The sequence below is a fragment of the Drosophila busckii genome, chromosome 3R, assembly GCF_011750605.1.
Source record: "Drosophila busckii strain San Diego stock center, stock number 13000-0081.31 chromosome 3R, ASM1175060v1, whole genome shotgun sequence".
Taxonomy (NCBI): Eukaryota; Metazoa; Arthropoda; class Insecta; order Diptera; family Drosophilidae; genus Drosophila; species Drosophila busckii.
The window spans coordinates 11,737,651-11,765,123 of record NC_046607.1 but is presented as its reverse complement, the minus strand read 5'-3'; the positions used below and the strand labels follow the sequence as shown (position 1 = coordinate 11,765,123).

Sequence of the window (27,473 nt, the reverse complement as noted above, 5' to 3'; positions counted from 1 at the left end):
TGTTTTATTTTAGTCTTTTTCATTAAATGATTTTTCTTATATTTTCGAATGGTTAGCAAGTGTTACTATTAGTGAATTATTAAAATTCCATGTTGTTGAATTTAGTTGTTGTAAACTATAAAAAAGAATGCATTTGTTTGCTTACATTTCGTGTTTATTTTGCAACTTAAAACATAATAATTTAATAAATGTTTAACAAATGTCACTTAATACAAAACACACTAAATAATTAAAAATATATGTATACTTAGTATATCATGATTACTTTATGCTGTTTTTAGTACACATTTGTCTATGATCTCTGGCGTTTTATACTGTTTGAATTTATTATTTTTCTTATCGTTTCATAGTTGTTTTGTTTTTGATTTAGCATTCATTTAAACTTAAAATTTATGCATCACTTGCACTATTTTTGCAGTTGATAGTTACTGTTTTATATGCTAACGCTTTGAGGGTCGACACTTGTGGTATTAATGAGTACTGAAGATGCAATTTGGTTTGCTTTGACTTAATCAGAAGGAAAATCGTGTTTCAGCTGAAGCTAAACATATCAGCTGAATACATTTCGTTACCTAAGTATGTAAGTGTTTTCTTAGTTGGTTTTCATTTATTTTATCTGATGCTGATGCTGGTAATTTTTGTTTTTTTTAGATTGCTCGCTCTCAATGCGTAATACATTCATTATTTATATATTTGTTTATAAATACAATTTCAAATATGGTACTATTAACGTGCAACTTAAACCATCATAGTAGTTGTGTAGTATGAACTTGTGTGTGTGTGTGTATGTTTATGTGTATGCGTGTGTATTATTGTGTGTATGCTGTATAATTTGTTTAGGTAAATATAAAGTACAATAACTATTTAAAGACCTGCTGTTGTTGGTACATAACCTTGTTTATTATTAATATAATTTTTTCGTAATTTTCTTTTTGTTTTCCTTTCATTAAGTTATTCCTTTTCACTGTTCAGCCTTTACTAAGAAGCGTTTATCTGTAGCAAAGCCTTTGTTGTTTATTTTGCTCGTTAATAGTAGTTACTAACATTTAAGTCTCGTTTTTTTATCCTTTATATTTTCATTAACGCATTTACCCCACTCCTGCTGGCTTACAAGTTGTGGTTATTGTTGGTGTTACAGTTGGTGTTGCTGTTAATATATTTATTGCAAATAACTTTTCGTTTGTTTCTATTTTATATCAAGCTTTTGTCTATTCTCGAGTCGAGTGCAGCCGCTCCCGTTGTTTTTGTTGTTGTTATTGTTCCAGTTCCTGTAGTAGGCGCTGATTCAATTGCAATTGCAATTGTGGGTGTTGTCGTTGTTGTTGTTTCTGTTGTTTCTGTTGCAGCATCTGTTGCTGCTGTTACACTAGACACTGTTGTTGTTGCCAGTGCGGCAATGGGAGCTGCGGCTGTAGTTGGAGCCTCTGTGATGGCTGTTTCCACCGTTTCCGCTGCACTTCCGAACACATTCTTTGCTCTTGACATTTTTCGCTCTTTCCTGTGCGACGGCTGCTGTGGAATAGCACAACTACTTGATTAGATTATAGTTCATTAGTTGCCAAAAGGGTGAGATGAGGAAACAATAACTAATTAAGACGCCTTCAACACTTTGGTAAGTGCTTTTGTGCGTCAGCGTGCCATTAAAGCTACTAATTACTATATATATGTGCTTAGTATGTACAAGTGTGGGTGTGTGAGTGTTTATTTGTATGTGAGTGTTGGGTGAAGTGAAAAAAGCAATAACTGTAACTGTGGCTAAAATAATAGCATTGTCAATGGTCAATAGCCAGTGTATTACAATCTTATCGATTAGCAGTCACAGTCAGCAACACAAGTTCAAAAAATAACCAAACAGATGAATGGGCGCGTCGCTACGTTTTTTTTTTTTTTTTTTGTTGGTTGAAGAGCAAAGAAATTAACAATGCTAACTAACTTGGCGGCAAATTAAATAAAGCGGCTGGTGGAACTGTTGCTAATATCACCACGTTGTTGCTGGGACTGTTGTTGCTGTTGTTGTTGTGCCTGTTGTTGCTGTGACTGTTGTTGTTGTTGTTGCTGCTGCTGCTGCTGCTGTTGCTGTTGCTGTAGCAGTAGTTGTTGTTGCTGTTTGGGTTGTAGTTGTAGCTGTAGTTGATGTTTATGTTGTTGCAACTGTTGCTGTTTCTGTTGTGATTTTAGCTGCTGCAGCTCTGCTGCCGTTGGCAACTTGCCTCCTCGATTAACGCGATTGCGCGACTGAATTAGTTGGCACAAGGGTAGAAAGGGGGAAAACAAACAAACAAACAAACGAAACAGAAAGAAACCACAACAAAACAAAAGAGCGCATTAACGCAGGGAGAGAGAATTCATTGCATAGTTGAAATTGAAATAGAAAAAGAATTAGAACAATGTTACCATGTAGTATGTTTGGTGCGGATAGTATACTGTGTGTTTCTGTTTGTTTCTCTTTGCATGGCAGTACTAATCGAACCAGGAGCACTACAAGAGTGTAAATTAGCTAATATAGTTACCTTCTCCATTGTGATTTTGATGTGATCCAAGCTATTGGTGATGCCGTTTATGTTTGAATCAGTGCCAGACTCCTGTGCGCTGCTTTCCGTTTCGCTGTTGGCTCCGCTGCCACCGCCACCCCCGCCAACACTCCCGCTCGTTGGGGCAGTGGAGGTGTATGAATTGAAGAGCTGACGTGACACGCGTGGTATGCCATTGCCATCCAAGGACAACGTAACTGTTGCCGGTGCTGGACTAGTGCTGGCGGTGCTGGGCGCAGGTGCAGGCCAGCCGCCAATAGTTGGTATAGCGCTCAACTGCGGATAGTTGGCCGATAGCTTATTATCTGTTTGCTGTGCTTCGCTGGTGCTGCCATCCGCCGCCGCTGGCTGAGCTTGCGGCTTCGGTTGCTCCTGCTTGTTGTCATCATTGGACTCCAGATCGGACTCGTTGTTCTCCTCTTGATCCTGCCATGAAAAGTGAAGTAAAGCATTAGCAAATAGCATAAATTGAAATCTGTGGGATTTATAGGCACCGTTGATGGCTTCTCGCTCACCTCCTCCGCGCACAGTTCGTAGGCCATGGTCCACGTGTTCTTCGCCGACTGCGAGCGCTCCAGCATATAGCCATTGGTATTGTCGTTGCTCTGCGCTGGCGGTGACCAGGAGTACGAGTTATACTGACAGCCAATGCCGCGCTGACGCTCCAGCTCATCCTGCAGCCATTCCACCGCAATGCTCCAGTGGCGACTTATGGTCGGATTGGTGTTTAGCATCTGCAGCGCTATGGGTGACTTGTGGAACAACTGCGTCAGGCATTTGATGATCTGATAGGCGCGCTTTTGATAATGAGTCTTGGCCCGCTGTATGGTATCCAGCAAACCCTCACGCTCCTCAGCGACGCCATTAAGTGCATTGTGTATGCGATGATGCTGCCAGGAGTCCTCGATCAGCAGTATGTTTAGCAACAGATCTGTGTGGTGACGCATGTCATGGCAATAGGCGAAACCACATTGCCAGAGCAGCTCGGTGAGCACCGCACGCGAGAAATGTGGATTCTCCCAACTGCAGTATTGTAGCAGTTTCAAACCCTCATCGCCCACGTTTGTGTCCTCGATGACTTTCTTAATGTAGCTAAAGTTAAAAGGCAATAATGTTTAATAAATTAATTTAAATACTTCTTAACTTTGTTTTTACTTACCTCGTGCGATTGAAGAGTATATCCATGCACTCGCCAGATAGCGGTATTAGATCCTCCTGACTAATGCTGGGATCCTTGAAGGGATTAGGCAGCGGTCGTGCACTTTGTGCTGAGCTTTGACTCTTGTCGCTTATGTCGCTGCAACGCACCAAATGCGACACCACCTGATGCAGCTTACTAAACTCTGGATACTGATACTTAATCGACGGCCCTGGGCCATCGTCCATGGCCACCTGCATAAACTGCAACGGCACATTCAGCTGCAGATAAACAAAGAAATTAGTTAATACAATCAATCATTAAATAAAATGAAATGCTCACCTTGAGCAGCTGTTGCTTCTCGCGCGTGCCCAGGCCCACATACATGCTAAAGAGACTGAAGTAATGTGGCAAATGCTTGCCATAGTCGGCTGCCTCGGATTTAAGCAGACGCAGCACGCTTATGAGCACTTGCTCGCACAGATTGTTGCCCTCGTAGCCGGGCAGCGGCTCATCGTTGATGGCAAAGTGACAGAAGAACACAACCAGCTTGACGAACACAGTGCGCACCTCTGGCGACGGCGCCATTAATATATACTCGCCCAGGCGCGAGGGCGGCGACAGCAGCGCATGATTAGCGAACCATTTGCGCACCAGCGTTGAGGAACGTATGTGATGGGAGAGCGTGTCGTACCTGCAAGCATCGAATTAAATATAAATAATAATTTAAATAAAATACTAGGCAGCTAGCTACAGACCATTCGATAACGGGTCCACGCAGTGATTTCTTTGTGCGAAATCCAGTATGAAACAGAAATTGCGATGCCAATTGCACGCCCAGCAATGAGAGCTCCTCAGCAGCGGGTGTCTATCATAAAAAATTCGTGGATAATAAACTTGTACACATTACGAACACATTATAGCTGATTATACTCACAATCTTATCGGTGCGTGTCGAGGGAATACTGCAGCTTACCAGTTTCTTAATAAAATTAAAAAACTCGACCGAGAAAATGCTACGCGAATGCAGAAACCTTATATTTTGATGTCTGCAACAAAGAAATGTGTACGTTATATAAATGTGAGTTATTGACAAAGGATTTGGGCAAACATACCTAACACTACGCTCAATTGGCTTGGGCAGTGGCAGCACAACATTGCGACTTTCAGTGAGAGACAGCTGCTCCACGCTTGTCTCGAATTGTGTGGGATTTTGATCGCAGCGCGTATAGAACAACATGTAGGCATTCCACCAGCGTTTTTGGCGACGATACTGCATGCGCTTCAAATTGTTGTCATAGATTTCGCCCATGTAGTCGCCACCGAAGCATTGTACCTTCATTTCCTCATCCTCGTGCATTTTGCATTCAGACACTTCGCCGTCATCGAACTTGTACCACTGGCTCTTGCCATTTGCATTTCTGTAAGTAAATACATTATGAATACAAAACAAACTGTGCGCACATAAGTTAAACTTACTTGGAGACTATGTAGCTAAAATAGTGGCCACCAGAGGCCTGGCCACTGTGCACCACAATGCCCGTCAGTTCGTATTTGGTTGTTGTTTCAACGCTTGTTTGACAATTATCACCCACTTCAACCACCTCGCCCTCTAGCTTAGCTAGGCCAGAAACTGCGCACAAACAAACAAAAACAAACAATTGTATTAAATGTAAACGCGAGAAATGATTGAGCGGGGGACATACCTGTGTAGGGTTCCATATCCAGTATGCGCGGAAATTCAAAATAATCATTAAACTTAATCGCACACACGCGCTCGTAGTCATATTCAAAACGCTTCAATTGTATGGCTAACACGGGCGGCAGCTTCTTCACACAAAGCCGTTTAATGGTAACTACCTGAAATGACAAATAACAAAACAAAATTGAGCAATATGTTCCAAAGCTATGGTATTGAGCTGTTGCGCTTACTTTTTTATCACATTTATCACAATGGTATGCATCGGCTCCCTCGAGCAGTTCTCCCTTGACATACTGCTCCAGAGATTCAGTTAATGAGCTATGATTCCTAATATCAACACTAAATACGCTAAATGGTTCCTCTTTGGAGTAGCGATGTGGGCACTCTTGGCAAATCTTCTGATCGCTAAACGAACCACCCAAAGTCGCATTCATCAGCTGCGTGTAGCCCAGCGCCTTGAGTCCTTCGTCCAGGCTCTCAAACAGCGACATGAAAAACTCAACTGCATCCTGTTGCTCGCGCAGATTCACTGGCTCGCCTTGTAATCTAAATAAATGGAAATTATTTAATAATTTATATACACAGCTTGGTAATCAGCACTTACTTGAAGTGCGTCCAGAGACCGCGTGGCACATAAAACTGCAGCGCACTGTGGCCGAGATGTGCAAAAATGGCCTGCACATGCTTTAGTATAACTACGTGGTAGTTCTTGCGAACATCGACGCTATCATCACTGCTGCCCGTGTTATTCGCTGCCGTTGAGAACGTTGCCGAGATTGTGGGCATAGTGGAGGCGCTGGCAAAGAATGAGGTGCCAAAGGAGCCAGCGCTTAGATCCGAGTCGCCGCTAAAGTCCTCGTTGTCATTGGTGGCCGCTCCATGCGCCTTGAGTATGCCCACACGCACTGCTGGCACCATATACAGTTGCTGCAGCACCGAGTTCATATAACAGGTGGCACCAGCGTTCTTCAGTCCACAGAAACCCTTGCCAGGCCTGGCACCCACTGGCGGCAGATAATCCCATTCACGCAGCGGATCGGTATCTGCGAAACAAACAGAATTTATTTTAAATAAATTAATAACTCGTTAGTTTATAGTTCATACTAACCCGTGCACACGAAATCGATGAGCGTGTTGGTGAGCAGCTTCATATTAGGAACACACAGCTGGCAGAGCGCAATGAGTAGATCACAGGCGGCGGCAATGGTGTGCGGGCTACGACACACTGGCGGTGGCACTGTGTCCTGCCGCAGGCTGCCTTGCTTGCGTAAATGCAAATATTCGCGCGAGGCCGTAAACAGAAAGTCATCGATGAGCTCATGTATCAGGTCATTGAGCTGAGCCTTTGAGTCGGGGAGCAGAAAGAACATTAGTTCCTTGGCCAAACACAAATGGCCCTCGAGCAGCTCCTCATGCACTTGGGTATCGCCTGTCGCCTTCACATTTTCGCGTATCTTTTGCAGCCACTTGATCTCATCGCCCAGGAGTCCATCGCTAATCTGCAGCGGCCAATTGTAGATGCAGCCATAGGAGAGCGTGCGGCATAGCACCGAGAAGAACTCGGCGCAGGTGGCTTCATACTGTGGCACAAGCGTCTTAAGCGCACTCACCAGCAGATTTACCATATAGACGAATGGGCGACGATCGCCGGCACAGTAGGTGGATGCCAGGAATAGCTGCTCGGAGGCCACCTGGCGCACATGACGCAGTGGATTCTTTAGCACTATAGAGGTAATGAATTTGGGCCAATTAGCATCGTTGCTGAGCGCCTCGTTGGCGCTGGGATTGAGTATAAACGAGATTGTTAGCACCTCGAGCGCTTCCTTGCACATGCTAAAGTCCTGGCCATCGGGCACAATGGCATCATCCTCAAAGTCCGTGCTGCTGCCAAGCACCTGCAAGTTGCCGCAGGACGAAGCCCAGGCCAGTTGCACCACCGCCTTAATTGTGCTAATATCCGGGCACGACCATTGCAGCGTCGAGCTGAACAGAGCGCGACAACGTTCACCTTCCTGGCTAGCGGATAGCATCTCGGTGGCCAGTATCTCAGCGAGCTTGGCCGAAATGGCACGCAGTGTGCCCTGCGCACTGTTCGGCCCTGTCGAGAAGTTCTGCTTAAGTATGTCCACCTGAGAGCGTGCGCCATTGTCAAAGTCACAGATCATGGGCTCGTCGCCCACGCGGGAGAGCACGCTGCCCACAATATAGAGAAAGAGCTTGGCCAGGCGCAGCACACACTGGAAGGAGGCACGCTTGGTGTGCATGTCCGCACTGGGAAGAAAATTGTTCTTGGTGAGCAGCTCAAGCACAAAGTGTGCGCAGCCCGAGTGCATCCAGGCGGATTGCACTGCCAGCGATGCCTCACTAAGCGGCTCCAGCGCGGGTATCAGCAGGCCATGCAGCACTGAGAGATTGTAGAGCACCTGCGCTGGTGCGGGCTGCAAAAACAGTTGCTCCGGTGTGCAGTCCTCAGCATTTATCTGTAAGCAACGAAAATGCATTAAAGCTGCGCAACTGAATGTCCAGTAATGATAACTCACCACATCGGCTACATTCTGTCCACTGCTGTCTAGTGCATCCTCCTCGTTGGGCCCGTCGCCAGCTGTCGATTTGGGCACGCGGCACATGAGCTGCAACATGCGCATGGTATGACGATCGCAGGGCAACAAATGTAGCAACACTTTGGCGCTGTCGCGTAGACGACCATGCTCCAGATCGCTGCCCAGTTGATAAAGCTTTAAGAAGAATTCAGTGTACTGATAGTTCTGTGAGATGATGACACCCGGCAGCGTGCTCTCCGACTCCACACGCTGCATATCGGGGCAGGGTCTGGGCGGCGAGCCGGTGCTGGAGTCGCTGGACGAGTCGGGACTGCTGGCCAGCCCAATGCCCACAGCTACAGGCGTCAGCTTGGCGGTCAATATCATTTTGTCGCGTATGGCGTAGTGATACAGCGGATTGATCTCATCGTTTACCTCGATAAGATCACCATTGGTATAAAAGAGATCGACCTTGATGTTGGTATTCGTTGTGGAGTTGCCCTTAATGCGCTTGAGCAGATTACGCTTAAAGGCTGCCATTGTCTCATTGCTGTGCGTCACAATCTCAATGTCATCGATGGGTCGTCCGGGTGTTTGGAAACGTATATACAGACTAGTATTCTTGCCGCGCGTAACGCGACTGAGAGGCAGATGGGAGCGATCGCCACTGAAGCTACGATCACACTCCTTAATATACTCCTGCAGCACCTTGATAATACGGCACATTTTTTCAGCCTCAATGCAGCGCATTTTCATGTCTTTGGAGTTATCATTGTTCGCGTCCTGATTGCTGGCATCCTCTAGCATCGTCTTGCCCAGCACCAAAATGTTGCTATAGTGTGTGCGCAGACGTGAGCAGCACTCGCCAATGAACATCTCGTGGAACTCGGTAATGTTCTCCTGAAGCCGTGGACCCAACGCCGTGGACACCTCCTTAAGCAGATCGATAGCCTTGTTGGCAATCTCTTCGCCGCCAGTGGTAATCACACGCCACAGATAGTCCTTGCCAATGAGATCTTCATTATCCAAAATGTAGCCACGGTGTATGGCCTTGAGCTTCTCCTCCTTTGAGTTGACCGCTTTAAAGAAGCGTTCAAAGCACTTGATGCCGCTCTCCGTCAGCAAATGTGGATCCAGTTGCAAAATGTTGTTCTCAAAAAAGTCCTTGTTAATGCCCGGATCCAGATCAGGCTCCTCACCCATTAGTTTACCGAACCAGCGGAAACATTCCTCTCGATCTGCCGCAAACACAGCATTCACAGCCAGGCAATGCCAGATCTGCTTTGCCTGAAAACAAGATGACAGCAGGAATACAGTTAGGCTAAAGCAATTAATATATATGCATGTTACCCACCTGATCCGCACAAAGCCACAGCTGCCCGTCCTTAAGCAGAAACTTAAGAAACTCCAAACGCTCAGCAATCTGCGCCTGATGTGGAAATCGTCCATCGATCAAAATGCTTGACGCCTCCACATTGGGCGTTTCCACTACCAAGGCACGTACCTTCTCCATATATGAAGTTAGACTATTGGTCACCAGTATGACCAGCGAATAGTCGTTCTGCAGGCGCTCTATCACCTGCTGACGATTTGTGCCCGTCTGCGTTCGTTGCGCATGATTGGGCGTCGTATCATACAGACAACAAATATCACGTATGAGCCGTAGTGCCGGCAGCACCCACGTGTCACCGGCTTTGAGTTCACCAACACACTTGTCCAACCAAATGGTCTTCTGTGCATCACGCTCTTGGGAGCAGCTGTAATCGAGTATCTTGACATGTGCACCCAGCGCTTGATCGAGCACCTCGGGCGGCACCTCCTGGCTATGGGCCAGTGTCCAAAACAGCTTTAACACCTTTTGTGCCATCACACCGTTCTTATCATCCTCAGCTAGGCGGCGAATGAGCTCTAGCAAACGCTCACGCTGCCGCTTGTTAGCCGTCGTCATACTAGCCTGCAATAAAAATATTAAATTAATCTAAATATCTAAAAAAGAACTGTAACCAAATTTAACCTGGAAAGCCTCAAAGAGATGGTCCAGCTGCTCGGGTGTAAAGTCCCAGGCGAGTTTTGCCAACAGATCGTGCATATTTTTAACAATAGCTTCATGCTTGCCCGCCTGTGCACGCCAAACGGCATCCAAGTCGTCTAAAGTAAGCGACTGTTCCTTAATTAAAAAGCGTATAATCTTCTCTAGCTTTTCAACATATTGCGGCTGATGCAGCGAGTCCTTGAGCACTATGCCCAGCACATCCGAGGATTTTATCCACTGCGCCATGCGCTCTGCTGTTAGCCAATCCATGTCGTCTTCGGGCAGACAGTGTGTCAAGGGCTGGGAGCGATGTGAATAGTAAGTGACAGAGGAAAGCACTTTGTTGATCTCGTTGAGTGCATTCATTTTGCCATTAAAGCTAGACACTTGCAGTAGACGCAATATCATTTTAAGACGAAACATTTCCAGATCACGTATCATCTCCTCCTGGCCGGTTAAGCGGCTGGCCAAGAAACGCGCCGATTTCACAATGCCATTAATGTAGTCATTACGTCCCTCTGGCTTTACCTCACGCTTAAGTTCCTCATCACTGAAGCTGTCAAGGAGATCTAACACCACATTCCAAATGGGCATAAAGTATTTCGCAATGGTGGCTACCGTCAGCAGTTCATAGCATTGGCCAAAGGGTCGCAACAGACTGTAAATAAGCGCCAAAGTGAGTCGATTATCCTGCGTTGGAGCAGGTTCTTCTTTGACCAGTGCTGCACAACCAGCCGCCTTATTTGCCTGTTGACGCTTCAGCAACTCCAAGCCGCAGTTGAAACGTTCTAGCAAATTATCAAAGCCGCCCAGCTGGCCAAAGCGATTGATGAGATCCACCAGCCAGCCACGTGCGTTCTTTGGCTCTGTCGGCGGCTTTGCAAACATTTTATTGCTGTCCAGCACACCCCAGATGAAGTCGGGCGCAGCAAAGCACTCCGGCTGCCTTGCAATATTAAATGTGTTAAACTTATTCTCCGGATCGAATACAATGGCAAGCAGATCTAGCAGATAGGGATTGTCGCGTTGCATGTGTATTGCAATTAAATGCAACAGCTTGCCACATGAGACCAGTATGCAGTGATGTATGTTAAATTTCCACGAGTTGACCGCCTCATCGGTGAGTATCTTAGCAAAGGATGTGGTTAGGCCATTGCGATAAAACTCTACGCACGGCTCACAGTCATGATCAACACCTGGACACATATATGAAATATTATACGACGCTAGAGATAATTTAGTTAGCATTACTCACCGGCTTTGGCCAGTTCTATGGCGGCATTTAGCAAGGTCTCCAGCTCCTGTTCGGGCAGCACAGGTACCACCCAACGTGGATTGGAGATTTTTTGGGTTAAGGAGCGCAGCTTTGCGGTAGGAAAAGACGATATTAGCTTCTCTGGCGACCTGCGCAAATGTAAACAATTAGTCTTGTATGTGTTAGTCATTTGACTTTAAAATAAAGATAAGCGCTAGCAAAATTTAACTTTGTTTTGTTATTTGGCCAAGTTGCGGACCTAACAAATACATGCGCAATTAAAGCATAGATATAAAGTAAAAATTTTAATGAATTTATTGCACAGTTTCAATTAATGTTAACAAGAAACTCGTGCCCCCATATCATATCGTCTACACACTTACACTACTGTAACGTTGTTATCTAGAGCGCTGGCAGCAATTCCTCCTCCAGTAGCTCCACCGTCTGCAAGCTGCTCCATGCTGTTCGTGTTGCTGTTGCTCGTGTCGCCACCACTGGACATATTTGTTGTTGTTGATGTTGTTGACGTTGTTGTTGTTGTTGCTGCTGCTGCGGCTGGTGTTGTGGTGACAGCTGCTGTGCCTGCTCCTGCTCCTGCTCCAGTGCCAGCGCCTTGGGTAGAGCTACTGCTATTGTTGGTTGTGGCTGGTGATGTGCCTGTGCCCTGCCGACGCGTATCGAAAGTCATTGTTATGACGGCGCCTTGTGGCTGCAGCAACTGTAACGTTAATTAACGCCGTTGTCGTTTGTTATATCCTTGATGACTCTGAAGGAGATGTATTTATTTGCGAGTGTTAATCTAGTACACAAGTCTATGCTTGCGGCTTTGGCTTGAGGCTGTTGACTATTGACTAACGTAATGGCAGTCCTTGTTTTTCGGTAGGCAACACATTCGCTTCCAACGTCAGATGTTGCTGTTGTTATTGTTCTTGTGTTGAGTATCTAATGCGAACGAATGATGATGTTAAAGCAATGTAACATAGGCACTCTACGGTGTCGTTGCCACACATCAATTCAATTTGATATTTGCTCGTTCTAGACTCCTAAATTTCTCTTTTTGGTACTGACGTCGTTCCAATAAGAATGAATTGTATTTGCTGCTGCTGCTGTTGTTGTTGTTCTTGTCGCTGTTGTTATTCGCGGCGCGTTTAGTTTACATATTCCTCCTCAACGGACACAATTGCAAAAATCTATAAACTGCAACGAAGTAAAATAAATAAAAGAATGAGCAAAAATGAATGTGAGTCCACAAAGGAGACCGAAAAACACACTCACACAATTACACATGCTCTCACTAACATTCACACACACACACACACAGTGCGAGCGCACGCACGCACGAAAAGAGCGAGCAAATTGTGGCATGAGAACGTTGAGAGTGGGATTTAGAATATGAAAAATCAATATTATTTAATAGGCTGGGGCCGGCGGCAGAGGAGCAGTGTCCAAATATATACACACATATGTACAAATGTACATATATTTACATACGTATTATACTCACATACATCAACACACATTTAGAGAAAACTCTCTTGCACACCGACACAACTAACAGTGCTAATTTCATATTGTTGTTATTATTGCGATTTTGCGTATATATGTAGATCTCTTCATGCTTATATTTATTTATTTGTTATTTTTTGGGCAAACAAAGAAGATATTTAGCTTTTTCTTTGAAATTACATCACTTGCTCTTTAGTGCGGATAAATTTATATAGTCCGGGTACCGACACCTACCGGCATTAGGCCAGCGACAAAATCAATTTACATATGTATAAATATCATATGTACATATGTGCATTACTAATTCGCTGCTCGGCTCTTCTTTTAATTTTATCTTGCAACTTACAAATGTATAAATATTTTTTTATTATTTGACAACTGACGTGCAAAGTTATATTTTGAGCAAGGAATTTTACGCTGTCAACGCTGATGCATACAAATGTACTTTGCATATGTATGTATGTAAGCTTTAAAGCGCATAGTTGTAGAGGTAGGGGCGTAGGGCGATACCCAGGGGCGGGTATACATAGATCCACGGAAGTGCAGCGACGGACAATGACGAAGTCTTCCACAATGGACGATTGTTCTAATTTCACTTGAAGCTAATATTTATTTTGTCAGTGCGTTTTCAAAATTGTTACAACAGGATAACAATGTTTGTTGCTTTTTAGAAATTTTCCACATCGCAAACACACACATACAATCTACTAGCAAATACACGCACACAATGTAGTCGCCAAATCGTTTTGCTTTTGCACAACTCACCATTTTGCATCCGCCCTAACTGCGTTTTTGTTCAAATCCGCGATAATTTACACCGCTGCACTAGTAGTCCACAATTTCTTTTAGCTTAGACTGGGCTCTTATAGTTTCATATTTATAGCACGAATTATTTAAAACTAATTATGTATAATCTATCTTTTTTTTGCAATTTTTGCTGGCTACAAAGCTTTACAAATCAGCCGGCCGATAGCCAAAATGGCGTCTGACTTTTTCGATATTTAGCCGTGCTATCGATAGCTGCTGTACACCTCTCTTCACTTGAATGGGAACGTTATATACTCTATTACTCCAAGTAATATTGCAATTATTTTAAATTCTTGAGAGCAAAATGCAACTAATTTGATTTTTCATACATCGAAATTAAATTAGTCATTTTCAAATACGTAAGAACTTAAATTTCAAAGTATTTTGTTGCGCACAACGTATTTTAAGCTGTTTCTATTCAACGGCCGATGCATGTAGTAGTATGTTGATGTTCTTGAACATTTTAGAAATGTTTACATCCCGCTTGCACTCACGATAACAAATTTTAGTTGTACTGTTTCCACAACATTTGTACTGGATGATACTTGCATGTATTGTATTACAAACAGAAACAAAAACAAAGTGCATCGCATTAATGATATACACACATGGATAATGCACTCTATTGCTGAAGCCCAAATATGTATAACTTCTTAGATCGGTGCCCTGGGTTATATTGTGGACGAACATTGCTGGAGAATGGTACGTGGAGCAGCTGTGGCGTTTGCGCGAGAGGGACTCGGGTAAGTTTGTTTACAGTAGATGCCGATATTACCAATTCTTGAATTGTTATTGTTATCAGGTGAACGCTAGCTTTGCCTGCTCGCCATGTAGGGATGAATTGAGCTCGTACTCCTGGTTGTATTTGGCTTTTATGACAGTGCTGCCGCTTATGATGCACTGTTTTTTCATTGACATGGATGCGAAGGATCGAAAGTTTTCCCGCAAGCAGCTAATACTCACAGCCAGCGCCTTCATTGAGGTGGCTTTAGCTGCAATACTTTCAGTTTTTTTCATGGAGCCTTTGTGGGAGCTGCGCCTCTACGCCTGTGAGGCACGCAAACTAACTGACTGGTACACGTTGTTCTACAATCCTAATCCCAACTATGAGTCCACGTATCACTGCACACAGGAAGCCGTCTATCCACTGTATGTAAAATGTTAATAGATTCGTAAACTTATTTAATGTGTTTAATCTTTACTACAGGCAAACCATTGTCCTCGTGTATTATTTTTTGTGCTTGGTCAACATGTTTCTTATACGTCCCGCGATATGCTCTGCGCTGGATGTGCGCGGCAAGGCACCAATTTACTCGGCGCTCTACTTTCTACCCCTGCTAACTTTAGTACACGGCACATGTTGTGGCTTGATCTGTAAGTCAGAAAACTGCATATATAAGCCTGCAATAATAAGTGTATCTTTGCAGATTACTCGTTTCCATACCTAAGCATTGCCATGTCCATGGTGGCCAATGCAATACACTACTCTTTGAAGCTTGACCAAACACAAAAGTCACTTTTGCTGTCGTCTGTTTGGGAAGTGAAAAACGTAGTTATTATATGTAAGTCTCAATATTCGATTTTAAACGGACTTCATTCTAATGTTGATATTTAATTTTAGCTGTCCACTGGTTGCTTTTAGCGTTTGGCATATGCTCTTTAAATTATCATTATTCGTTGCTGTGTCTAGTTCCGTTTCCATCTTTATTCTACATTTTGACTGTGCGCTTCACAGATCCCAACGAGTTTCGAGATATAGCATCACGCATTTGATGCAACAATGTACGAATGCGTATTTTTCAAGCGAGAGGCGCTACTAGGCGTACAACAATTGTTATTTATGTATAGTGTGTACGAATTTAAATTATTTGAATTTAGTCTATAAATATGTTTACATGTCGTCTTTTTTCGTTTTAATTATATTTCACGTTAATCATATACATATATTATATTAAATACAAATAATCAGTTTCCCCATCTCTAAATTAGTTTTTTTACACAATATATTTTGCGATATATTGAAAAATAAGCCCGCCACGCAGTAAATCAGATCCTTCATATCAGTTGCACTAAGTGCAGTAGCGTACACCCAATGGACATCACTGCAGTTACAATATCGCCTAATTAACAAAGATTTCTGTTTAATGTGAGAAATGTCATAAAATTAAAACAATCAATATCCATTCATAGAATACATATCGAAAATGAGTGCGCAGATGACGGCGTGTGGCGAAATGGGCCTGAAAGCTGCTGCTTATTAAATTCAGTTCCTCAAGATCTAATCCCGATCTGTTGGTGAATGATTACGCTCTTGCAGATATTTCAAGCGTCGCATGCGCAATTCACTTAACTCGGAACTTTCCTCAACATCATCAGCATCCGCTCCTGCTACTATTTTTTCCTCTAGTTCTGTCTTTGTAATCGTTGCTGTTATGGGTAAATCTGCATCTTCCTCAGCTCCTAAATCCTCAATAATTACTTTCTCTGCAGTTGCCCTTTTGACTTGCTGGGCCCCTTGCAGACTCGTCTCTGATGCTGCTCGTGACGTTGTTGGCTTATCATATGCCGTTGGTATTGAACTGCTAGCTGTTGTGGCTGACGCGGCTAGCAACGCGCTTGCCTTTTCGTCTGCTGTAATTACATTTGACGTTGGTTTTGCTTCTGTGGGCTGCGGAAGACGCGCCATCATACTTTGGTATTGCTGCATTAGAATGGTGCTCGAGTCCAACATTAGCATAATGTTGCGCAGCATCTTTAAAGAATTGAATGTGTTAAATAAAGTTTTTCGTAAAGAGCTTTGTTCACCTTTAGACGTTCTTCGATGTGTTTGCGTTGAGTCCCCTCCATGGCAAGCAGCTCCTCGTCGCTAAACCTATCTATATCCAACGGCATAGGTGGCGGCGGCACGCTTGGTGGCGAGAAGTACGGAAAGGGTGGCTGCATCATAAACGGTGATAGCATAGGTGGCGGTGGCATGCCGGCGAGATTTGGCAGCGCATCTGAAATACAAAACACAAATTTATTAATAACTAACAAAGCTGAATGAATTAAGCAACAGAAACTTACTTGCATCACCGAATATATCTGCAAATGTGGGTGCTACACCATTACGTGGCAATTGACCCATCGGATTAGGAACTGACATTGGTAAATCAGTTCCAGCTCCCGCAGTTGGAGGTGCTGCAGTAGCACCCGGGATGTTGTTAACGCCAGCAGCAGCGGCTGCTGGTTGGGCAACTACGGGGGCGGCTGGATTGGCTGCTTCGTCGACGGGTCGCTGAAGTGCTGCCGAATTGACTGCAGGTGCGCGTAATATATTCAGACGACATGTTGGACATGTCTGCTGACGCTGGAACCAGGAACGCAAACAGGTTGTGTGGAAAATGTGACCGCAAGGCAGCTTCTTTGCATGATTAACCATATCCTCGCGGCAAATGATGCATATGTTGTCCGACTGGCGCAACTCTTCAGGAGTTGCATCTGGATACAGCGTGTTCATATTGCGTATAGCACGTCTTGACATGATGACATCATTGAATGCTTTGCGGAAGTTACGTATGGTGAAGAACATGGGCCGGAAGACGAACATTGGTAGAGCATAGATCTTGGCCATTATGACGACAAAGAGCAGATATAACACAACCTTGATGAGTCCAATAACCAATTCGGTATATAATAGAAAGACTGCCTTGTTTTCCCACGGCGTATCCGTGCGCATCTCGGCTGCATGCAGCACATACTTAATTGCCGTGCTAGCAATCACCGTCAGCAGAATGGCGTATTCAAAGCCAAAGACCAGCTGCACAGTGGGTCCACGCACCAGTGTAGAGTTGTAGGCATGCATGAGTAGCACATAGTCGAGTACGCCAAGCATGGTTAACAAGCTTCCCACGCGTATGTGAAACAGCCAGCCCAGCACCGGAGAGCGTTCCATCTGCAAGTCGTAACAAATTAGTTTAATTGAATCAGCTGAGCGCACAGCGTACTTACGAAATCAACTCGCTCTTCGGCCAGCCAGTGGAATGATTTAAGAAATAGTAGCACTGTAAAAAGTGCTACAAAGCGCGGATTGAAATCGTCTCGAAAGACTGTAAAGGCCAAACAGGTCTCCGTCAACGCATACCAGAAGCGTTCGAGCAGGTGCTCGAACTCGGCGGCACGTAGTGTGCCTAGGAATATCTGTAATGAATATAAGTATTAACTGTGGGAGTTAAGTTACGCACACACACACACGGAGAGAATATAACGCACCTTGCGCAACAGTTTGCCAAACATAAATACTATCACAAAGAACTGTATGTAGATTACCTGGAGGCAAATAAAAAAAAGTAAGTTAAAAATTTGAGTTGGTGTTTACTGCTTGGTGTGGGGGTGCATAGACCCATTTCTACTTACTGCCATGGACGCATTGGATTTGGTGATGTATACAACTGCCGGGTAGAACTGCTGCTTCTGGTAATAGGCGTTGCCAATAACGGCACTGGTCAACGCCATGCAAACACTCGAAATTAGCAGCTGCATATTGTCGGTGTTGATTACAAGTGCAGCCAATTGGCTGATTGTCTCGAGAAATATGTTTATTTTGACTGCTTTTCAGGTAATCTTTCCGTGCACGCCAGCTAAATATGTATCCGAGTTTTCCCCTATTTTCACACTAGCCAAACTGACACAAGTAATTTTGACTTCGTATATATATATATATTTTCGTTTTTTTTTCATGTACACGTTTCGATAAAGCAAATAATACTATTGCATTAGTTACTTATCGATGGTTGAGAATATTATGCACTATCGATAGCTATCATAGAATTTGAAATTTAAAAATAATTTAAGCATAGCCTTTGCAAATTAATGAAATTGCTCCGTCCGTTTATTGAACTTGATATTTAAGATAGACTTTCCGGTTGCACAAATTTAAAAATACTTTTTTGGAATCTATGTAAGCTGTGGGACAAAATTATTTTCAGTTGGCGCGTGCAAGAGCACCGAATGTTTAATTGATTTTTACGGCCGTGAAAACTGAGTCACTGTAAAACATTCGATATAATTAGCTGTAATATCGATGTATGGGAAAAAAGCGTTCGATATATTTAGATAATACAATAATAGCAACATGTATCAATAGATTAAGATCGCGCCCTATTCAAAAAACCAAGGAAACTCAAGATTACAAAAGTTTTACAAAATAGATATACAAAACTAACTATAATAATAATTTATAATAAACTGAAAAAAGTGTTCTAAACCAGAAATTGTTTTTTGATGTAAATACCAAATTTGTCTGTCACACCTATTTATTTTGTTTGAAAGCTTGTCCCATAAGTATGCTTTGGAAATAATTGAAATTATAAAGCCAGTAAGTACTCAAACCAATAGCGCCGCTCCATGGGGGAACTGCAGCTACTTGAACAAAGTTTTGATACGATAAATCAGTTAGACCTTAAGAAGGATCTAAAGGCTTAATATAACATTTAAGGGGTTGTTTAACTAACAGCCAAATATTGATGTAATCAAAAGATTGTTACTTGCACCCACTTAGATATTAGATTAAAATAGCCGCTGTTAAGACCCGCTCAATTAAAATTTGTAAGACTTTTAAATCTATTAAGCAATTACCCTTGCATGCAAAATGAATATAAATATTATGTTTTTATCTTCATTACATAAGTTTAATGGTCCATGACTCGGGCTGCAAATGAATAATCAAATCTCTGATTATTAAATGGCGTTGCCAAATTAAGCCATAATTAACGCAATGTGAAAACAGTCAATAATTTTTGTAAGCAATTGAGCTGCTGCCCAGTTGGGAGTCTCCCCAAATTAACATTCGATTAATACCTTATGATTAGCTTGGTTGCGCTTTTACTTTTCGGCAAACCGTCTTGAGAATCTCCATGTGGCACAGCGATAAACTGGCCAGCAAACGACATGATCATTGCGCAAGACAAAGTGGCGACTTGGGGCCAGCTGCTGAGCTGCTGTTTGCAGCCAAAGCAAAGGCTAAAGTTTGTGCGCAGAATTCGGCATCGAACGCAGCGGCGAGTGTCCACTCGTCCGCGCTATTGGCGGAAGATATACGATATACCACAGCGGCACCAGTCCAGACAGCCTCGCAGACATGGCAAAACGTGTCACAGCAATTTCCCAAACAATTTCAGCATTTCTATGCACGTTTGATTTTTCACAGCATCTTTGTGTTTGTGTTTGTTTGGTTTCTGTTTTATTATTTTTGCCTAGTTTTGGTTTGTATTGCGCATATGCAATTTCACTTGCTAGACTCGTAGCCTCACCCCCGCTGCTGCCGTAGCTTACTGGTTGCACTGGCTGCTACTGCTGCTGCTGCTGCTGCTGCTGCTGCTGCTGCTGCTGCTGCAATATGAACAACTCATCTGCCAGCAAGTTGCAGTCACCACGCTTGACTTACATAAAAGCTAGAGGAGCACGGACAAACAAAACTTGTTTTGTCTTTTACGAGGAAACGACAGAAGCGTCACATGGGCCAACGAAGACGCCAAAGTTGGTTGGCTGGCTGTTTGGTTGGTGTTGGCGCGGCCACTGACGCTGCTCGAGGGGCTCTTCTGCGTTGGCACCTTATGTAACCAACAGCAGCTGAATATTTCACTCTCTCTCTCTATATCTCTCTCTCTCGCTCTGGGTGTCTTGCATTGAGGCAGGCCCTGTTTCTGCGCATTCATCATCATCAGCAGCAATTACAACTTGCGATATTCTCGTCATTTGTCGCTGGTTTTTTCTTCCCTCACTTGCAATCTATACGCTTGAATAATCAGTTTTTAGAGACAGCTTAGCATAACTCAAGCTGTTAATACAGCTGCGTCAATAGCATAAGATTTGAGCAACATTATTTTTATTTTAAATAAATTACACACCACACAGATTAAAGATAATTCAAATAAGATTGCCAACAAATAATAAAAATTGCAAAATTAAATGTGTATAAAAATAGTAGCCGCCAAAAAATTACTTTTAAGTAGTGCCAAATGAGTTTGGCATCAATTGTTGGGAGTTTTTATGTGTATGTATGTATGTAATGATTTGAATATTTAACGCGCGTTTGCAGACAATTTGTCTGCCCTAATTTGGTATGTCATAACAATTGCAAACGTACTCACGCATACATCTACCCATGCATTTGTAGTTAATGAATGGCTGGTTAAGCCGCCATCAAGCTGAGAAAATAATAAAAACGTCCAAAGCCAAATGTAAGTCATGATGCGCTTTGACCTACTGTACGTGTTAATGATGGATTTGGTCAGATACACACACATTAATACACAAATGATGGCGCGTAGCAAAGCGTATCATTAAAGTTGCAAAAAAGAAGAGTCGAATAGTAAACAAAACGAACGAGCAAAACAAATGTAAAAACAGCAGCTCCAATGCCAGAGGCAGCTCGATTAAAAACTTTAACTAAGGCCCGCAATTTAGAACCACACTATATCCCGCATTACTCCAATTACAGCTCAAGCTGGGACTGCACCGCAATTGCGAAAGGTTTTGGGGCTAGAGAGACCTTCGCAAAGTATCTCAAGACAAATTCATAATAAACAAAATTAAAAGCCAAAGTGACAGTCGGCACGGCGGTAACAACAGGTCCAAGCTGATAAAAATAATTTAAGACACGAACTCGAAAACAAAAACACCTAAAAAAGAAACAAAAAACTGATTTACCGCATTGTCATTGAAGTCAAGCTTCAGTTGAGTGAGCTGAGCGGCAGCTGAGCTTGCGCTAAGGCTACCGCTGCCAACGTCGCTGCCTGCTGACCATTGATTTGTGTAGTGTTAAGTGTTGACTTTCATCTTGTTGCCCCCAAAATGCAAAAAAAAAAAAACAAGTGCTGGACTCAGAGTCAGAGTCGTGCCGCAGTTGTCATTGTCTGTGGTAGCCGCTGCCCAAAGTCCTTCACTTTGAAGCATGAAGGTAACCCTATAAGCCCTTAAAGTGCCATCTTGAACAGCTGCTCACTCTCACTCTCTTTCGCTTCCTCTCATTAACACAGACATTGCGAAAGTGTGTAAGAAGAGCTGTACGTAGTTCATTTACGAGCACTTGGCATTTTAATTCGGTTGTGGTTTTGGTTTCAATTTCAATTTCAGTTGGTCTCTCTTTTATGATTTTTATTTTCGATTGTTTCCCAGGTCTTTATGCCTACGCCTGTTGCACTCTCTTGTTGCTGCCGCTGACATAATAAGCACAGCTCCAGTGGGATTTTTCTGCTGGCTGGGTTAATTGTATGTTTGCTTAAATGTTACGTATACGCATAGTGGGCTATATGAAGTACTATATTATGTTTGTTTGATGACTTTGAAATTTACAGCTTGGCAAAATAATGACAACCTATGGCAAGTCATTGACTTGCAGCACAATTATATCACTTCTGGATGTGTACAGCGTGCGCAAGTTCGTTAGCTGCATTTAAATGCAGCATAGCTGGGCTTATCTTGATGCTCAGCTTGCACAATTGTTAACCACTTGTTGCTTGGGAACTTGTGGCCCACTGATCCACATGAAAATAATGGCTAATTTCCCAGACGCACCCAAAGTCTCGTAATCGTGCAAATTGCGTTGAAGTGAACTTACTTTTATTTGACTTTTGTTGTGGCTTCCAATTTGCTGCAAAGTCAGTTGAGCTCCAAACATGTTAATTTGTTATTTAACCACAAATATATATATACATATATATGTAGTGCACGATTATGTTTTACTTGCCAAAATAATGAACAGTAAATGGTTGAAGTCAAAGTTGATTTGGCTTGAAACAAATCAATGACTTGATAGAGTAACTTCCTGGTCAAATCGAGAGTCGAAATGTCGTTGTCGCTGTCAAAGCGAAAATGTCAGCAGAGGCTCCAGCGTGCGCTCAAGGAAAGTGCCAAAGAAATTTCAAAAGACTTGAACAAGGCACAAAACAAGTAAAAATTGTTATGGACATTTATTTTGTTTTCTATAGATCTTTTTTGTTTTTGGTTTATTAAGTTTTTTTTTTATTATTGCTTTTAGTGTGGGAAAGCGGAGGGTACTGGAGTTGAAGCTGCCGGCTGGCCGCCGAACAAGTTGCAGTTGCCGTAAAACAAACAGCTACAGCAACAGCAACAACAATAAAAACAACAACTGTTTGCTCTGATGATCGTTAGCGTCCAACGGCTTGCGTATCGTTACCGAAGTTGCCGATAATGATGTTGTCGTTGGTCCGACGAAGTCGAGACTTGCAGAGGCAGAGCAGGGGGAAAGTGTAGATGAAGACGCCGCAGCAACAGCAGCAGCAACATGTGGACGTTGCTGAGTATAAAGAGGGCCTGCGTGGCATTTGGAATGCATTCAGTCGCTGGCTCCCCACTCGAAAGCAACTAAATTTACCTTATAATTTAATTTTACTTCTCTCCCCCACACACATACACAAACTCAGTGCTATGAACTCCTTCTCAGTGGTAAGTAGTCGAGCTGTGGAGCTGATATTTTGGATTAACCAGTGGATAACCAACTTTTCGGATTACCTTATATAGTTCTTAGTGTTTGCGCTGGCTGCTTTGGCTGCAGCTGAGCCTCCATCCGGCTACAATTATCCACGTGGAGGCGGTGGTGGCGGCGGCGGCGGTGGATTTGGCGGTGGCTTCGGAGGCGGCTTTGGCGGCGGATCTTCGTTCGGAGGTGGTGGCGGAGGCGGCGGTGGCGGCTATCAAGCTGTCAGCGGTGGCTTCCAGACCTCAGAGGGACAGAATGTGGACCCTCAGCTGCTGGAGCAAGTGCGTCAGATTCTGCTGAATGAGGAAAGCAAACAAGGCGGTGGCGGCGGAGGCGGCGGCGGCGGTGGTGGCTATCCCAGCGGACCTTCCTCCAGCTATGGCCCGCCCTCGACAAGCTACGGAGCACCCGGCATTGGAGGCGGCGGCCGTGTTGTTGGCATTGATTTGGAGGGTGTGCGCCAGGCCATTCAGGTTGCCCAGTTCGCTCAGCAAAGCTCGCAAGCTGGCGGCGGCGGTGGCTACCCAAGTGCTCCATCGGGCTCTTATGGTGCTCCCTCAAGGCCCAGCGGCAGCTATGGTGCGCCCTTCTAAGCCACACTCTGCACACAAATTTTCGCTGCCAAAAATGAATAACGACAGAATGGACGACATTAACCGACACAGCCAGACCTAACGACAACAGCAACAACAACAACAACAACAGCCACAATCACAACAAATTCTAATACATCAACATCATTCTATGGAAATTTGGTAACAAAAAGCAGCAAAGCGAACCTCTAAACTGAGTTCGACTCGACTTAGCTCGTGCTATTCACACCTCCTATTCCACACACACTCAGTGACTGCAATTTCTCTACACTCTTTTTTTTCTACTCAAACTCAAAATGTAGTTTCAACCAAAAAACCCTTGGCGCTGAAATACCGTTTTGTGTTTTGTAAATAGTTTTTCTCCACAATCTTTCTTTTATTTCGATGCGTATCTAACAGCAAAAACGCAGAAAGAAAAGATGGCCCCAAAACCGTGTTATAACGCATTATCTAGCTTGTAAGTGTTTTTATTTTTATGAAACAAACAAAGAAACAACAAAAAAAATATGAAAATAATAAAAAAAATAGTAAATTTTGTCACCGTTAAATAGCAAATGTGTTTTGATTTTAAATGCTTTTGGGTGAGCTTGAACTGAAATGTCAGCAGCAAATCAAAGCAGAACATCTCGAGTAGTCAAGGTAATAGTCGCTCGAGTTTTTCGATTTCATTAGGCACAACCAACAGTGATTACGTCAAATTCAAAAACTCATGTGCAGTTACAATAAACAATCCTTTCACTTTTTTTTTATGTAGCAGCCATGACTTGTAGTGGCTCTTAGCTCATCAATAGCTCCGAATATAGCCAGATGGCCTAGCTTGGAGCTGAAGACGTTTGCTCATTAAGTGCGCTTGCTATTTCGACAGTTGCAGCTGCAGCTTGGGAATGGGTCAACACTGCAGCACAAAGAGGCAGCAACATTTGGTCGTTAGTTTATGTGCTTTGGCCACTTAACCAACATTTGCCATCATTAACATTGCTGTCCGTTTACACGCATTGCAGGCCAAGTGTGTCATCATCAGTTAAGTGGCAACTGGTAAGTGCCACATGTGGCAAGCAGTTTAGCATTTTTGTCAATTGTGCAAGCGCAATTAAAAGATATGTCTAGCTGCTGGCCATAAAGCAACTAAAACTAAGTGTAATTTAAATAGTACGTAATTTTAAAAAGTTGAACAAACTTTTCATTTAGTTAATGACTTGCAAATCTTTATCACTAGTTAATATTGTTAGATATGAAAAAAAAAACTATGAAAAGCGAGATTTATAGCAGCGCAGGCAAATATAAGTTAATTATTAAGTAGATAAAAGCAGATAGCTCACAACTGTCTACAACAAAAGTAAAACAAACGTTTTTGTATTGTCTTAACCCTTTGGCTGTCAATGCCAATTCTTATCAGTATAATCATATATATCGTAAAGATTTCAAAATCGAGATAAAGTTCTTGCATATAAGGGTCTGCTGATGCCTTGACAAGTTTAGTGCTCATTTAAATTCGTCTCTAATGTAATAGTTAACATGTCGGCTATACTAAACTCTACGGTTCAGGCCGTTAACACTACGCAATTTACTTTTCAAGCTGTGGACTACATAGTATTTGCTTTAACACTTTGCGTATCCGCGGGCATTGGCGTCTACTTTGGTTTCTTTGATAAGAGTGCCGATACTACAGATGAATATCTTATGGGTGGCAAGCGCATGAAGACTCTGCCTATAGCTATATCCTTGGTGGCGAGTCAATTGTCCGCCATTTCGATTATGAGCATTCCGGCGGAGATGTATGCCTATGGCATCAACTGGTACTTCAATGTGGTATCCATGCTGGTTGTTATACCCGTTCTGAATTATGTTATAGTGCCCGTTTTCTATAACAATAATATAACAAATTGTTATGAGGTGTGTAGCAGTTTAAGGCAATAGCCATTTAAATATAAATAGCAACTAATTTTATATTGGTCTACAGTATTTGGAAATGCGTTTTAATCGTGCTACACGCCAAATTCAAACCATAATCTTTGTCTTGACCATATTTTTTATGCTGCCAATTTGGATATTTATGCCTTCGTTGGCGTTTGCACAAGGTAAAATCGAATTAGTATTTACATTTAAATATTAATTAAACCTTTCACAGTCACTGGCTTCAATGTGCACACTATCAATGCAATTGTCTGCGGCATTTGCATCTTCTATACAATGATTGTAAGTTCTAAGCAAATTCATCTAACAATTTATATAAACCATTTTGTGTTTAGGGCGGCATTAAAGCTGTTGTCTGGACAGATGTCATACAAGCAGCCGTTATGGTTGTCTCTGTAGTGCTCGTGGGTGTGCTAGGAGCTCAGCGTTTGGGCCTGTCTGAGGTGCTGCGCATTGCTGACGAGGGCGGACGCCTGGATATTGAGTTAGTTAGCAGCACAATTAAAAGCAAGTCTGCATTAACAACATTTTTGTTTACAGCTATACCTTAGATATAAAAACAAGAGCTACCATGTGGAATACCTTAACAGCGGCTTTTATAGCCTGGTCGGGTTATGTGGGTCTTAACCAGAGCTGTGTGCAACGCATTGTGTCGCTACCTTCTTTAGCACATGCGCGCAGGTGAGCAGCTCAACTAAACAAATGCCTTACTTTAGCTTTTATTATTGCAGATCACTTGTGTTTTTCGGCTTGGGCTTCTTTCTTATAATCTCGTTCAATTGCTTTACGGGCATTGTTATGTATGCACGCTATCATGACTGCGATCCGCTCATCCAAGGTGTGGTCAGCAAACTGGACAAGATGGTGCCCTATTTAGTGCAGGATGTTGTGGGTCATTTGTCAGGCATGCCTGGTGTATTCATATCCTGTGTGTTTAGTGCTGCGCTCAGCACACTCTCCGCCAGCATTAATTCGCTGAGTGGCATTGTCTATTTCGATTATATCAAGCCGCGCATCGAGCACACGGAGCACAAGGCGAATATTATAATGAAGCTGTTTGTGCTGCTCACTGGTGTTTATTGCGTGCTTGCTGGATTTTTTGTGGAAAGATTAAGTTCCATACTGCAGATTGTCTTCTCAATTGTGGGCGTTAGCTATGGCGCTTTGACTGGCGTCTTTCTGCTGGGCATGCTCATACCAAGAGCACATGGTCGCGTGAGTTGAAGCCATAAATACCAAGAGTTAATTGTTACTAATTTAGCTTTATCTGCAGGCTGCTTTGATTGGCATTGTTGTTAGCCTGAGCTGCATGATTGTTATACTGATCTGCAGTTGGGGACGCAATCAGTATCCCTTTCTGCCCAGCAGCGTGGACAACTGTCCAAGTCTAAATGCCAGCCTGGATGTCACCAGCACATTAGCAAGCTTGATTAACACAACAACAACTGCAGCAACAACATTAGACGAAACAACATTTAACATCTTAGATTTATCATTCAATTGGTATTCAGTCTTGGGCTTTATTCTTATGTGGCTTGTGGGTGTGCCGCTGAGTTATCTTTTGAAGCCTGCGCCAGATGCTAACTTTGATGCCAAGCTGTTGTCGCCCATCATTAAACCATTTTTGAACTATGAGCTGGCGCCGAGCAGAGAACTTGACGAGCTTAAATTCATTAAACAAAAAGTACAAATAACACAATAAAACATTTACATGTTAATAAACTAATTATATCACATTTTATTGGCCATAAAGATAGTGATTGAGTTGACATCTAAAGCGATGTCTTCAATGTCAATATGCTGCAGTCTTTTATTTATGGACTAGCTTATCTTAAAGGTCGCCAGATTGCAAAAAACGTTCAAGTCAGCGTTATATATAAACACAGATAATGTAATATAAGCACAATGCACTAGATATTATATCTTATAAATTACGAGGACTAGAAACAGTCCTAAATTATCTTGAGCTATGTA

General features: G+C 43.0%; 5 protein-coding genes across 8 annotated transcripts; 3 read left to right on the top strand and 2 right to left on the bottom strand.

Annotated features, from left to right (window-relative positions):
• Positions 1–1,189: 1,189 nt before the first annotated feature.
• Positions 1,190–13,626, bottom strand: LOC108603361 (probable ubiquitin carboxyl-terminal hydrolase FAF). Of its 4 annotated transcripts, none has more exons than XM_017992111.1 (19): positions 13,470–13,625; positions 11,582–12,395; positions 11,199–11,347; positions 9,926–11,139; positions 9,266–9,865; positions 7,912–9,198; positions 6,480–7,851; positions 5,976–6,414; positions 5,602–5,917; positions 5,376–5,529; positions 5,149–5,302; positions 4,785–5,090; positions 4,607–4,718; positions 4,428–4,537; positions 4,012–4,363; positions 3,691–3,950; positions 3,026–3,623; positions 2,511–2,957; positions 1,190–1,509 (listed from the first exon to the last, which is right to left on the bottom strand). In XM_017992111.1, the coding sequence occupies exons 2-19, from the start codon at positions 11,884–11,886 to the stop codon at positions 1,192–1,194; spliced, it is 8,493 nt and encodes a 2,830-aa protein (XP_017847600.1). In that variant the 5' UTR covers positions 11,887–12,395; positions 13,470–13,625; the 3' UTR covers positions 1,190–1,191. The 4 variants fall into 4 exon arrangements, with proteins under 4 accessions (XP_017847600.1, XP_017847599.1, XP_017847601.1 ...); XM_017992110.1 differs by having other exon boundaries at positions 1,190–1,512; positions 13,470–13,624; XM_017992112.1 differs by having other exon boundaries at positions 1,190–1,512; positions 3,047–3,623; positions 13,470–13,624.
• A 414-nt stretch (positions 13,627–14,040) lies between these two features.
• Positions 14,041–15,403, top strand: LOC108602387 (JNK1/MAPK8-associated membrane protein). Its single transcript, XM_017990497.2, has 5 exons — positions 14,041–14,254; positions 14,314–14,660; positions 14,719–14,885; positions 14,939–15,073; positions 15,133–15,403. The coding sequence occupies exons 1-5, from the start codon at positions 14,153–14,155 to the stop codon at positions 15,282–15,284; spliced, it is 903 nt and encodes a 300-aa protein (XP_017845986.1). The 5' UTR covers positions 14,041–14,152; the 3' UTR covers positions 15,285–15,403.
• An 80-nt stretch (positions 15,404–15,483) lies between these two features.
• On the bottom strand, positions 15,484–18,232 carry LOC108604761 (E3 ubiquitin-protein ligase HRD1). The gene is made up of 6 exons (XM_017994351.1): positions 17,907–18,232; positions 17,763–17,819; positions 17,502–17,690; positions 16,578–17,445; positions 16,317–16,510; positions 15,484–16,263 (listed from the first exon to the last, which is right to left on the bottom strand). The coding sequence occupies exons 1-6, from the start codon at positions 18,030–18,032 to the stop codon at positions 15,790–15,792; spliced, it is 1,908 nt and encodes a 635-aa protein (XP_017849840.1). The 5' UTR covers positions 18,033–18,232; the 3' UTR covers positions 15,484–15,789.
• Positions 18,233–22,925: 4,693 nt separating this feature from the next.
• On the top strand, positions 22,926–24,071 carry LOC108602536 (glycine-rich cell wall structural protein 1). The gene is made up of 2 exons (XM_017990668.1): positions 22,926–22,958; positions 23,034–24,071. Exons 1-2 carry the CDS (start codon positions 22,941–22,943, stop codon positions 23,583–23,585), a joined length of 570 nt encoding a protein of 189 aa, XP_017846157.1. The 5' UTR covers positions 22,926–22,940; the 3' UTR covers positions 23,586–24,071.
• Positions 24,072–25,077: 1,006 nt separating this feature from the next.
• Positions 25,078–27,256, top strand: LOC108601263 (sodium-coupled monocarboxylate transporter 2). Its single transcript, XM_017989163.1, has 8 exons — positions 25,078–25,478; positions 25,546–25,663; positions 25,714–25,781; positions 25,835–25,983; positions 26,040–26,180; positions 26,231–26,714; positions 26,773–27,188; positions 27,253–27,256. The coding sequence occupies exons 1-8, from the start codon at positions 25,101–25,103 to the stop codon at positions 27,254–27,256; spliced, it is 1,758 nt and encodes a 585-aa protein (XP_017844652.1). The 5' UTR covers positions 25,078–25,100.
• Positions 27,257–27,473: the final 217 nt, after the last annotated feature.

Excerpts from the sequence above, each read along its gene's own strand:
- LOC108603361 (XM_017992110.1), bottom strand. The coding sequence starts at position 11,886 with ATGACTTTCGATACGCGTCGGCAGGGCACAGGCACATCACCAGCCACA. Across the intron at positions 7,852-7,911 it reads GACAGAATGTAGCCGATGTG|ATAAATGCTGAGGACTGCAC; the intron begins GTGAGTTATCAT and ends CGTTGCTTACAG. Across the intron at positions 3,624-3,690 it reads ATACTCTTCAATCGCACGAG|CTACATTAAGAAAGTCATCG; the intron begins GTAAGTAAAAAC and ends TTTTAACTTTAG.
- LOC108602387 (XM_017990497.2), top strand. The coding sequence starts at position 14,153 with ATGTATAACTTCTTAGATCGGTGCCCTGGGTTATATTGTGGACGAACA. Across the intron at positions 14,255-14,313 it reads TTTGCGCGAGAGGGACTCGG|GTGAACGCTAGCTTTGCCTG; the intron begins GTAAGTTTGTTT and ends TATTGTTATCAG. Across the intron at positions 14,886-14,938 it reads CACATGTTGTGGCTTGATCT|ATTACTCGTTTCCATACCTA; the intron begins GTAAGTCAGAAA and ends GTATCTTTGCAG.
- LOC108604761 (XM_017994351.1), bottom strand. The coding sequence starts at position 18,032 with ATGCAGCTGCTAATTTCGAGTGTTTGCATGGCGTTGACCAGTGCCGTT. Across the intron at positions 17,446-17,501 it reads CCGAAGAGCGAGTTGATTTC|ATGGAACGCTCTCCGGTGCT; the intron begins GTAAGTACGCTG and ends TACGACTTGCAG. Across the intron at positions 16,264-16,316 it reads ACATCGAAGAACGTCTAAAG|ATGCTGCGCAACATTATGCT; the intron begins GTGAACAAAGCT and ends AATTCTTTAAAG.
- LOC108601263 (XM_017989163.1), top strand. The coding sequence starts at position 25,101 with ATGTCGGCTATACTAAACTCTACGGTTCAGGCCGTTAACACTACGCAA. Across the intron at positions 25,984-26,039 it reads GGCGGACGCCTGGATATTGA|CTATACCTTAGATATAAAAA; the intron begins GTTAGTTAGCAG and ends TTTTGTTTACAG. Across the intron at positions 26,715-26,772 it reads TACCAAGAGCACATGGTCGC|GCTGCTTTGATTGGCATTGT; the intron begins GTGAGTTGAAGC and ends CTTTATCTGCAG.